This window comes from Eriocheir sinensis, chromosome 12, assembly GCF_024679095.1.
Source record: "Eriocheir sinensis breed Jianghai 21 chromosome 12, ASM2467909v1, whole genome shotgun sequence".
Taxonomy (NCBI): domain Eukaryota; kingdom Metazoa; phylum Arthropoda; class Malacostraca; order Decapoda; family Varunidae; genus Eriocheir; species Eriocheir sinensis.
The window spans coordinates 19,397,891-19,410,470 of NC_066520.1; the positions used below are offsets into that span (position 1 = coordinate 19,397,891).

The window sequence follows — 12,580 nt, forward strand, 5'->3', positions numbered from 1 at the left end:
GAAGGGGGAGGAAAGGGAGATAACAGAGCAAAAAGAGAGCGAGAGAAAGAGAAGAGAACACATCAAAGCGGGGTACAGACGCCACCCTCAACCCAGATTCTATCACACAACAAAGAAAGGAAAGGAAAGAAAAGAAAGGCAAAGAGAAGACAATAGATGAGAAAGAGAAAACAAGAGAAGAAAAACAGAGGTACAAAAGAAAAGAAGAGGAAAGGAAAAGAAGGAACAATAGATCATAAAGAGAAAGCAAGAGAAGAAAAACAGTATTACAAAAGGAAAGAAAAGGAGAGGAAAAGAAGAAACAATAGATGAGAAAGAAAATAACAAGAGAAGAATAACAAAGCTACAGACGATAGATATAAAAAAATAGACAAATAGTTAAGCAGATGGATGGATAGATAGTTAAAAAGAGAAAAATATACAGAGAAATGTGAGAAAAATATTAGGAAAACAGAAGTACAGTGAATAAAGACAAAATAGAACTGGATACATAATTTTCCAAAGGTACAGACTGACAGATAAACAAAAAAATATAGACAAATAGTTAAACAGATAAATGGGTAGATAGTTAAACACAGAGAAGGAAATGTTAAAGGAATATAAAGAAAACAAGAACAGTGAATAATAACAAATAAAACCATATACATTATCTTCTTTCACCTCTGCTTTGGCGCGCTTAGGATAATGGCGGTGGAGGGGAGCAGCACTTGAGGGGTGAAATCGATAAGTGTTGAGTCTATTGTCCGCGAGAGATGATGATGATGATGATGATGGTGTTTATTTTCCTGCCCCTTTGCCCTGCCGAAGGTTACGCCCAAGCACTCAGCTCCCACTAATCTTCTTCCTCCTCCTCCTCTAGTCCTATCTACTCCTTCTCTTCCTCCTTATAATAGTTCTCTTCGCCCTCATCCTCTCCCTTCATCCCATCTTCCTCTTCCACCACCTCCTATTTCTCCCACATTCCTCTTTCTTTCTCCTCCTCCACGTCCTTCTCGATCTCCTACTCCTCCTCCTTCTCCTCGTCTTTCTCTCCTCCCTATCTGTAAAAAAAAGTACCTTACGCCACAGCCATTCCGCTCGCATGCCCTCCCGTCAGTAGCTAACACTTCAGTCACTCAGTCAGCCAATACCTCCGTCAGTCAGTCAGCCAGTCAGCCAATACCTCCGTCACTCAGTCAACCAGTCAGCCAATACCTCCGTCACTCAGTCAACCAGTCAGCCAGTACCTCCGCCACTCAGTCAGCCAGTCAGCCAATACCTTCGTCACTCAGTCAGCCAGTCAGCCAATATTTCTCACTCAGTCAGTCAGCAAGCGATACAGCATCAGTCAGTTAGTCATTGAAAAGGAACAAAATATTTCCTTGCGTCTTTTCCATCATGAGTTATCACCAGAAAAAGCATCTTGCCTCCTTAATGTCATTTGCCTCATAATTCACTTTGAAATTTATACAAGAAATAAAAGTGACCACCGCCATCTGGCCTGACGGACAAAACTAACTTTCTTCTCTCCTTTTCCTCAGGCTCCCTCACGTCCTCCCAGTTCCCGGTGTTCACTCTTTACGTCCAGAAGAATTGCCTCCTCAACGCCCCCGCCTGTGACCGCGCCTGGAGCTTCGAGAGGGTCATGGGCTTCGAGCTGGCCGGCTACGCCAAGAGGAACACCCGAGTCGGCACCCGTCAGGAGTGCGAGATCCTCTGTCTCCAGGAGCAGGACTTCCCTTGCCGGTGAGTAGTCTTAAATAACGTAGCCAGTAGCAGCAATTCACTGCCATGTTTTTTTTTCAGGCCCATGACGATTTTTTTTTTAAAGTGACGATTCACTTCCACCTTTATTTACTTTTTGTCATTTCCAGCGACGATTTATTACCCCAATTTTTCTGTTTACTTTCCTTCCGACAAAGACACTTCTCATTCGTTCTGCAAACCTAAGGGTTATGCTTGTGAGTCACTTCGAATGATATATCTTTCTCCTTTGATTAAAAAAAGTTATTCTTCCAAGAACTGGAAGATTCGATGTCTTGCTTGAGGGTCTCCTCCATGATTTCGATTATTGGTTGAGTCTTCTTCAATTAATGATAAAGTCAACTCGTTCCAACTGGTGTGTTTACGGACGAAAAACCGAATTAGGTAATTAACAAAAAGTAAACATTGTGACTCAGCGTTCCATGTGACGGCGTCTTCCCGACCATCATCAATATCCGCGTGTTTCTGGATCCCAACGTAAAACAGAATTAGAAAAAAAGACTTCTCCTTTAGACCTCACTGTTACAGTGCCTAACAACAAAGTACAGCACCCCTAAGTTTTGACATTTCCTTGACAACTGTTTGTCTTTTTGGGGCATCATGTTGTAGGCATTAATACTGTTTTGTTAAGCCGTGGCCTGCCTCCTCTAAAGGCAAAACAAAAATCCATCTTCACAGCTCCTTCTCACCGCCATTCCTTCCCATCACCACTTCACTAACCCTCTCCTACACCAGCGTCGCTTTTTAACATCAATTCACTGGCCTTTCTTCCACCACCTCCCCCTCAGCACCCTTTCAAAGAGAGGCCACAACAGCTCCCCAAACACGCCTCCTCCCCTTCAAACCCTCGCCGCCCTTAACATAAACACGCCCACTCACTTAGCAGACCAAACACAGCCACAAAGAGAAGACAGATGAGGCGATCAGCCAGACCAACGCCCGAAGGAGTGACAAGAGTGAGGAAAGAAAAATTCCTGACCACAGTCGTGCCAGTGACAGGTTTGGTTACTTGAAGAAAAGTCCGATGGGGTCGCTGAACAGGTGTTTGTACGGTATAGCAAAGGGGGGAGTGCGGTCCGCCTTTAATCGTATAATGATTTGGTAAAGTGATGCGGCAAAGGGCAAAAAAAAATCTGTGGTCATTGTCATTTGCGTCGATCTAAGGTTTGATCACCCGAAGAAAAATCTTTTGAATAAGCTCAATAGGTCTTTTATGGGGGGGCAGAAGGGAGTGTGTGGTCTGCCATTGTTTATATAATGGCATATCAAAGCGAGACGAATGACAAAACATTAAAAAAAAACGAAAGATACTGTTGGTCACTGTCCGTCTGGTCATGTGACAAATTGGTTAACTGCTGTGAAGATTATATGCAAGATGACGTGAGAGAAACAAAGGAAAAGAAAAGGCATATTTTACTGAACTTGACAAAAAGAGGAAACGGATTAAATGGGAATATCACGAAACGTAAAAGAAATACAGGAAAAGACTTTGTAGCTTTCAGACAAATAAAGAGAGATTAAACGTGGTGCTTCAAGATTAAATATTTGCTATGCCTTACGTAAGACCTTAGATGCGATGTAGAAAACCACTCCTTGTCTCCCCTCACAATAACTCTTTAAACAACAATATAACTTCACTATAACCATTACCATTATAAAAAAAAGCTACAAATAATAATGATGATATTAAAAAACGATAAAATTAGTGACAATAATAGAAAATATAATACAGAAACGGACATTACATAAAAAAATAAGTAACATAAAAGCTAACAAGGCCCTCCGTAGTAGTAACAAGGCCAACAAACAAGCCACAAACAGCCACACAAAGGCACCACGCAGAACAATGACGAATGGTGCCGAGATCAAACCGAAGATCACATTACGTTTACTTTATCAACGAGGCGCCATTCACGGGGGACACGTTGCGGGGTGCTTCCTGTTGACCAGCGCGAGCCAGTGCGTGCGTGGGTGGAGGGAGGGGAGGAGAGGGGAGAGAGGGAGGGAGGGAGGAGGAAAAAAACAAAAAGGTGAAGCTAACATGACTCTCACCTGCCCTCCTGCAACGCACCCACGCACACACACCTGCCAAACACACCTGTGGATGGCTGTGTGTGTGTGTGGGGGTGGTTGTGTGGGTGGGGGGTGAAGGGGAGAGTGTGCATGGGTGGGTGGAGGGATTGTATGTGTGAGGGAGGGGCGGTTGTATGTGTGTGTTTGGAGGGGTTGTGTGTGTGTGTGTGTGTGTGTGTGTGTGTGTGTGTGTGTGTGTGTGTGTGTGTGTGTGTGTGTGTGCGAAAGGTCAACGGAATGAGAGCGTGGAGGAGGGGAGGGAGGCATGCAGAGGGAGAGAAACAGAGATGAAAGGAGTTAAGGAAGATAAATAAAGGTAAGGAGAGAGATAACAAGGGAAGGAAAGTCGAGAAAAAGGGCGTGAAGGAGATGATGCACAAGACAGCCAAGCGATAAGGTTAAGTTACACAGGAAGGCAGATAAAACTCATAACAAACAGCTTCCTTGGGGTTCATCTTATTACCATTGTTTTGTCTCCTCCGTCATCTTCTTTATCATTTATTTTTCCTTCGCTGTTTCCTCTCACACACTAATGACCTACAGCTACGCGTTGACCTTCCAAGTAAAATATATTCCACATTTAGTACCTTTTCTACCGTCTAAAAACTCACAAATAACTTTAATATCAGTTTTCAGTTGCCTTTTTCATTCAAATTTTGCTTATTCCTCTTTTTCCTCGTATTCCTCGGTATTCAATTCCTCCTTGATCTCTATTTTAACTTCCTTTTCCTTTTCATCAGCGTTTCCTTTTTCATCCTTCGCCTCTTTTCTTTCTCCAGTTCGTCTTATGTAGTATTTCACTCACCTCATCGTTCGACATCAATATTTTAACTTCTAAGCAATCCCATCTCTTATAAAACCCAAGAACACTAACATATTCCTTTCTTAAAACACCCACCTCCTTAAAACACTTCACTCATCTTTCTACATCAATGTTTTAACTTCTAACAAACTTATCAAATCCAATAACACTCGTATATTCCCTTCTTAAGACAGCCTCCTTCACAATACACTCCACCCATCATTCCACATTCACGTTTTTACCATCCAACAAACTCTACTTCCCATAAAAACCAAAAACCACTAATATATTCCTACCTCAAGACAACCCCCACCACAAAAGACCTCACCAGTAACCTCAAGTACGCACACAAAAAAACGCTAAACTATACGAGAAAGAGAGAGAGGAAGAAGGCACTTTTTAACAATTAGGCTCACGGTAATGCTCGACAGACCTAACATAATAGACCGATCCATCACGCAAGATAAAGAAGGAGTAAGTATGTCCAATTACATGCAAATCACCCTCAACTTAGCATTTTCTTGTAGTACTCAATCAAAGCGTTGGAGTCACATAACGGAACGGGCGAGAGGGCGGAGCTGAGGAGGAGGAGGAGGAGGAGGAGAGAAAAGGTATATGGTAGAAGACTGTGAGGTGGAAAATAAAGAACAAAAGGAGAAAGAAAGAATAAAAAAAACTTGGGGATGAGGAGAATGAGAAAGGAGAGAAGAGGAAGGAGGAGGAAGAGCAGGAGGAGGAGAGAAAGGTATATGGGAAAAGATTACGAGGGGAAAAACAAAGAACAAGAGGAAGAAAGAATAAAGACAATGAGGAGGAGAACACTGAAGAAAGAAGAAACAAAAGAAGCAGACAGGAAAAAACACATTGGCACCGTAAAAGGAAAACAAGAGAAGACGGATCGGACCGGTTGGAGAGAAAACAAAAATAAGATAACGCGGACTGAAGAAGAAAAGCGAGAAAATAAAATGAGAAGAAAAAGATGAGGTGAAGGTCGTGGCTCACAAAAGTCAAACCAAGTCGACGTTCACTACTTTCCCACAGGCTTTGATTCTCTTTTTCTTTACCTCTCCCTCTCCCTCTCTCTCTCCCACCCTCTCTTTCTCTCTCTCTCTCCGTCACCACTCAGCGTACAGACAACAAAAGAAAGGAAAGACTTCTCTCTCTCTCCCTCTTCTTCTCTTTCTCTCTCTGTTCACAAATCACCATAACAAACAACAATGTGAAGGAAGGAAAAGGAGGGAGAAAGAAGAGGTGGATAAAGAACATGCAAAGAGATAGAAAAGAGAGGGAGAGAGGAAGAAGAAGAGGAAGAGGTAGAGAGGAGGAGGAAGACGAAAGAGAGAAGAGGAGAAGATGAGGAGAAAGAGAGAGAGGAAGGCAAAGAGCTAGGAGATAGAAGAGAGAGGGAGAGAGGAAACTGGAGGGAAGAGAGGCATAGAGAGAGAGAGACACAGAGAGAGGAAGAAACCGAGAACGAGGTAGAGAGAACGGGCAAAGATGACGAGAGAAACAGAGAGGGAGAGACGGAAGAAAAGAACCGTAGGAGGGTGGCTTAATGAACATAATAGCGAACATTAGGTACAAGAGCCTGAGGGGGGAACAGGAAGGGTCGGCCTCGTCTCTGATAGTCCCTCCTCAAGGCCCATCTGACTTTCTTTGTTCGGATGATAAGACTGATAGGGACACGAACGAGAGGCTGGAAGTGTATGGGGCGACTCCTGACCTTTTGCCTTGTCTTTGGTGTAATGGATGTTGTTGGTGTTGTTTGTGTGAGAAATAAATGACCACGATTCTTTCCTCGATTCATACTCTTCTTCATTCCTGCTTTCGTCATCCATAATCGTTTACTCTTCTTCGTTCAGTTTTTGCCTCTCCCTTTTTCTTTCTCTTTCTCGTGTTTCTCAGTTCATACTCTTCTTCTTTCCTGCTCTCGTCATTCTCAGTTGCTTACTCCTCTTCGTTCTCAGTTTTTGCCCTCCTCTTTTCTCTCTCTTTCTCGTGTTTCTCATTTCTCATCTTCATCTTGTTTTCTGTTTTTTCTCAGCTTCCTCCTTGTGATCATTGCCTCCCTCATCCTTTACTTCCCTTCATTTTCTATTTCTCAGTCCATCTCTTCGTTTTCTGACTCCTTTTTCTAATACTCTTCGTCCCTCTACTCTACTCCACTCTCTTTAGTTTCTCTACCTTATCTACCTTGTCTACATCCTGCCGCTCCTACTCTTCCTTCTCCTTCTCCTCCTCCTCTTCCTCCTCCTCCTTCACTACCCGACCCGTTGGCGTAGGAAAAACGTGACAGAGCTAAAATAACTGATAAAACTCTTAAAACAACAGCCTGTCATTCTTCGCTTCACTTTCTGGCTGAGTCATGAAATTTTTCACTCACTCACACATACAGACACACACATTTACATACTCCCTCACACACACACACTCACTCCCTTGCTAACTCATTATCCCAAATATTTGAAACGAAGATAACGGAAAAGTCTTCATTATCGTAACTTACGGGTCGCCTATATAATTTGACAGGACTTTCTTCTATGCTTACTTACTCTGTGTTTCTTGAGTCAATCCTTTCGTCCCTCATTCTAGTCTCTCCATTTCTCTCTCTCTCCCTCTGACTCACACCCACTTCTCACTCACTCAGTCAACTCATTTCTTCTTGCACGTCCATTTTTTTCGATATCAAAGACTTACAATAATAAAAAAGAACATGGAGAAGGTTCATTCGCCTTATTGGAGAAAGTTTGAATCCGGGTTTTTCGTATTTCTTTTATTTTCTGGAAACTTTTACGAGGGTTTGTGCATATCAGTGTGTGTCTGTGTGTGTCTGTGTGTGTGTGTGTGTGTGTGTGTGTGTGTGTGTGTGAAATCTATATACCGTTATGTTTATCAGCTGACGAAACACACACACACACACACACACACACACACACACACACACACACACACACACACACGACCCTGGGATGACCTTGAACTTGACCTTGCAATAACCAGCGGCGGATCAGGCGACGAGGAAGAAACTGGGAACCTTTTTTGATGCGGACCAACCGCTGATGATGACCAAGTGCGGACGTCCGTACTATACCTATCTGCGGACCTCCTCGTGTACGCTGCCTTGCCGACCGTATAAGGAAGAAATAATGACCCTCGGGCTGTGGCGCTGACGAACACACACCTGAGCGATGGAAATGACATGCCCCCACCTGTTCCTCTACCTGTTGATTACCGGCGCTGTCACTCAGGTGTTTTATATCAGTTTCTTTTTCTCTTGGTAGTTTTTTGTCGGCTCCCTCACTTGGAAATGTCGCAGGGAGGAGAATTGGGGATGATTGAACACTGCACGACTTCGGGATAGTGGTGTGCGTGTGTGGGAAGGAGACACAGGGAAAGAAAGAGAGATACAGGAAGAGAAAGAGAGATAGAGAAAGAAAGAGAGGCACAGAGAAACAGACACAGAGGAAGAAAGACAGAGAAAAAGAGAGGATATATACCATTAACTCAACCTTTTTTATAATCTGACGAAGAAAACCAGACCATACAAAGATATAATGAGACTAATGAGGAAAAAGAATGTACACGAGAGCTGAAGGGAACGAACCATCAGCCACAGAGGACACGATTTACAGCACGGAAAAAAGGGGTTATGATGGAAGTATTGCGTGATATGGAGGTTACATTTGAGGCAGGTGGGGTGGGCTCTCACGGCTGAGGAAACATAGGTGTAGGCGATAATGCAAGTACAAACAAACACAGGAGGAGCCTCTGATGATGTTTACCGTTGGTGAGTATAGCCCGCAAACATATGAATCTCCAGCTGTCGAGGAAAAGCGGAAACAGAAGTAGGCGTAGAGAATCAGACGGCCAGGAAACTTAGGCAAATGTAATGTATACGTGAGAAGAGTAAGGAGAGAAGGAGAAATAGAAGGAGGGAGAGAGGGAAGGGATGAGATTTGAGTGGGTAGAAGAAAGGTGTAATTTAAGTGTAGGAAATGGGTGGTATACTTAGATACTTAGATAAACAATAGCATGTTGTGTGTGTTTGGGTGTTGAGGGAGGGAGAGAGGAAGAAAATGGATACGAAAGGATGAAATGGAATAAGAAGAAGCATAAGAAAGGAGATGGTAGACAGAAGCAGAAAAGGTAAAAAGAGAAGAGGAAATGAACGAGAAAATGAATACGAAAGGATGTAAAGGAAATTAGGAAAAGTATAAGAAAGGGTAAAATATATAGAAGCAGAAACGGTGAAAAGATAGGAGGAAAAGAACAAGAGGAAGATGATCTGTCTGGAAGAATAATAAGATGAAAACAAAGGAAAGAAAAAGATGGAATGAGAAAAAGGAAAGACAATAAAAATAAAGAAAAAGACACCTTATAAAACACGATATTAGGAAGCAAAGCAACACAAAACAAGGAAAAGAAAAAAATGGAATGAGACAAAGAAAAACAAACAGAAGAAATAAAAACAAAGAAAACAACACCTCATAGAACACAGTATTAGGAAGCAACAAACCACAAAAGTGAAAAAGAGGGACGGTGGAAGTGGTGGTCACGAAGAAAACGGGGAGAGGAGGCAGATTGATGTATGCTCTCCACCGAACCCAAGAGTGACGTAGAAGATTTTTTTTCCCACGCGCTGAACGTGATTACACCTGAACGTAACTGTGTGTTGACCAGTAGAACCGCTACTTTCCCTCACCCCTTCCATTTCCTCCTTTTCTCCCTCTCCTTCCTTCCTTCCTTCTCCTCCCGTTCGTTGTATAAGCCACCCTCTTCCTCTTCCTCCTCATTTATTTTCCTAACTTGTTTCCTCTCTCTCTCTCTTCTTTGTGCTTCCCTATTTTCTTAATCTACTTTTGCGTTTATTTTTCATTCTCCTCCTCCTCCTCCTCCTCTCCCTTCTTCCATGTCTTTTTCTCCCTTCTCCTGCTTCCCTAATTTGGTTCCTTTCTCTCTCTCTTCTCTTTGCAGTCGATTATTTTTTCTGTTTTCTTATTTTCTTAAACTACATTCGCGTTTATTTTTCCTCCTCTTCCTCCTCTTACTTCTTTTTCTTTTTTTTTCTTTGTCTTCCTCTTCCCCTTCGTCCTCCTCCTCCGCTTACTCCATTATTTCCTAAGCCCTGTTATTCTCTTCCTTTAGCTTGGTTCCTTTCTTTCTCTTTTCTCCTTTTTGTAGTCCATTAATTTGTATTCTCTTAACCTACAATCGCGTTTTGGTTTTCTTCTCCTCCACCTCCTCTTTCTTTTTCTTTCTCTTTCTCTTCCTCTTCCTCCTAAACCATGCTATTTTGTTCCTCACTGCCTTTTCTTCATGTTTCATTCTTCACCGACAATCTATTTCACTTCTGTCGTTACTTTCCACTCCCTCCCATTTACAGCAAGACACTTACCCCGCAAAGAGATGCTCAGCAAACACGCGTAGCAGTACCGGGTGCGTGAATCGATCCTTCAACAAACTTCCCTCTCTCCCTTTTTACACAATTTCCTCGTTTTATGTTGCTCTCCAGTTAAACAAACTTATAGCGCACACACACACACACACACACACACACACACACACACACACACACACACACAAAGCGCAGTTAAAAGAAAAGGAAACTATTTGACAGCATAGAGGCAAACTATATACACATGATTCAAACTCGGTCAGCAAAATGTATTACGTTAACACACGGAAACATTTCGGTACTGATTTTTAAAACGATTTTCTGAACTGGAATCGAATAACTATTGCTCTATGATATACAATGCTAAAAAGAAGAGGATAAAATAGTGTATAGTGTGGAGGAAGATAGGAGGAGGCTGAACACCACGGAAGAAATGGCTATGGACCGGCAACAGTGGAGGAGGCTCATATCCCGTCCAACCCCACCATAGGGAATAAATGGACGTTAAACGATGATGCTGATGATGATGATAAAACAGTGTATAACGAGATCTACGAACCGGGTAACGATCACTCTATCCTCGGTAAAGAAGAAAAGCCGTGAAGTGCATCTTGTGGGTTATCCTTCGGGGCGGGGTTACTCAGAGGTCTCGGTAACACTTCAAAACAAGAAGTCTAAATACATCCAAAGAGGTGAGGCAAGCGGTCCTGAGGTGTGAGAACGGGCCGCCTCTTCACCCGACACCTTTTGCGGCTCACCAGGCTTTCTGCTTTAACATTCCCCCGTCCAGGAACCACTAAAACCTAACAGGCCCATTTTCATAGCGTTGCCTGGCGTTTTAGTGCTGCCGCGCCTCAAGTCTGGCGGCCTGTGTTCCGGGAGTCTCGCGTTCTGAGTCACTTTTCCGTTTCCTTCGGGTCGTTTTTCTTTTTTTTTCTCGCTGCGGTGCGTCGGGGTCACGGCGAAACGGTTCTCCTGACCCGGTGACCAACGTACCAGCGACCTCGGCGACGCCCTCAACTCCCTTCCTCTCTCCCTCCCTCAGCCACTTCCACGTCCCTCCGCCTTCCCCCATTACTTACGTACCTACCCCGGTCCATCCCTCCGTCTCCTCTTCCTCCTCCTCGTCATCATTCCCTCCTCCCTCCCTCCCTTCCTTCTTCCAAACTCAAGGACCCGTAACGCCCTTTCCTCACACCTCCTTCGGCCCTCCCTCCTTCCCTCCCTCCTGCCATCTTCTTTCACCTCCCCGTTATTATGCTTTCCTTCTCCTTGCCTTTCCTTCGCTAACGGCCTTCTCTTATCGTCCCTTTATCACTATGTATTTTCTTTCTTCTCTCCTCTCCTCACCACCCCTACCTTTCCTTTTTATCTCTCTATTTCTCTACTTTCCTTTCTGTTTTCCACCTCTCCGTTCTATCCCTAAAGACTCAATAGCTCATATCCCGTTATTTTTTTCTCTCTCTACGATCTCACTATTTTATCTTTTAGTCTCTCCTTTGAAATAGCTCTTCTTCTATCCATCCTTTCATCCGTCCCTCTCTTTCTCTCCTCCTTTACTAGCCTTTCCTTCTCTTCAAACGGAAAGGTTCCTAATAGCCTTTCCCTCCTCTTTCCTCTTCGTTCTTTCCTTCCTCTTTCCTCCTCTTCATCTATCCCTTGTCCACCCTCTTCCCTCTTTCCTCTTCTTCCTCCCTCCATGCCCCTTTCTCCCCCCTTTCCTCCCTTTTCCCGTGTCTTCCTTTTCCTCTTTCCTCCTCTTCCTCCCTTCACCCCCCCCCCTCCTTTCCTCCCTTCACTTAAGAACCAAAAGAGCCTTAACGCCCCTTCCTCCCTTTCCCCGTTTCTGTCTCTCCCTCTTCCAACCTTCCTCTGTTACCTCTTCGACCCCCCCCCCCCCCCACACCGCAGCCCCAGCAGGAAGTGCCCCCCCCCCCTCAGGCCCAGGCGAAGGTGCGTAACGGAGCGGCGTTGCGTTGTGTTGGCGACGGGAGGGTCGTCGACACTATATGGCGGCGGCGGTGGTGGTGGTGGTGATGGTGGTGGTGGTGGTGGTGGTGATGGTGGTGGTGATGGCAGCTGTGCCCTCTTTCTTTCACTGTGTCTATGTCTTTTAAATGTGTGTCTTTCTTTTCCTTGGTGTCTGTTTGGTATGTCTGTCTGTGTATGTCTATCTGTTTTTTGTCTCATTTTCACTGTCTTTCTGTTTCTGTGTGTCTTTCTGTTTGTCTATCCTTGTTCGTTTGTCTGTCTCAACATCTGTCAATCTGTCTGTCTCACCATCTGTCCGTCTGTTTGCAAGCCTCTCCATCTTCTTCAGCCTTCTTCTTCCCATCTTCTCTTTCCCTTTTCCTCTGCTCCTCTTCCTTATTTCAGCTTACACGGACATCTTGCATTTTCATCACTATCTATTCAATGTCTTTCTTTCTTTCAATTTCCACGCTTTTTACTTCCCCTCCGCTTTGTATCCGTCCATCTGCTTCCCGTTTCTTCTCCCTTCTCTCACAGGACGTCTTCTAGCATATCGTTTTCTTGTATGTCGTTCGCTTAAACAGATTCCGCTTCAC

General features: G+C 44.0%; 1 protein-coding gene across 1 annotated transcript in view; it reads left to right on the forward strand.

Annotated features, from left to right (window-relative positions):
• The window catches only part of LOC126997559 (uncharacterized), a 60,697-nt gene that overhangs the window by 34,126 nt on the left and 13,991 nt on the right, over window positions 1-12,580 (forward strand). The window contains exon 4 of the mRNA XM_050858727.1: window positions 1,521-1,725. Within this exon, the coding sequence (XP_050714684.1) occupies window positions 1,521-1,725 (205 nt within the window). The remainder of the gene's footprint in view (window positions 1-1,520; window positions 1,726-12,580) is intronic.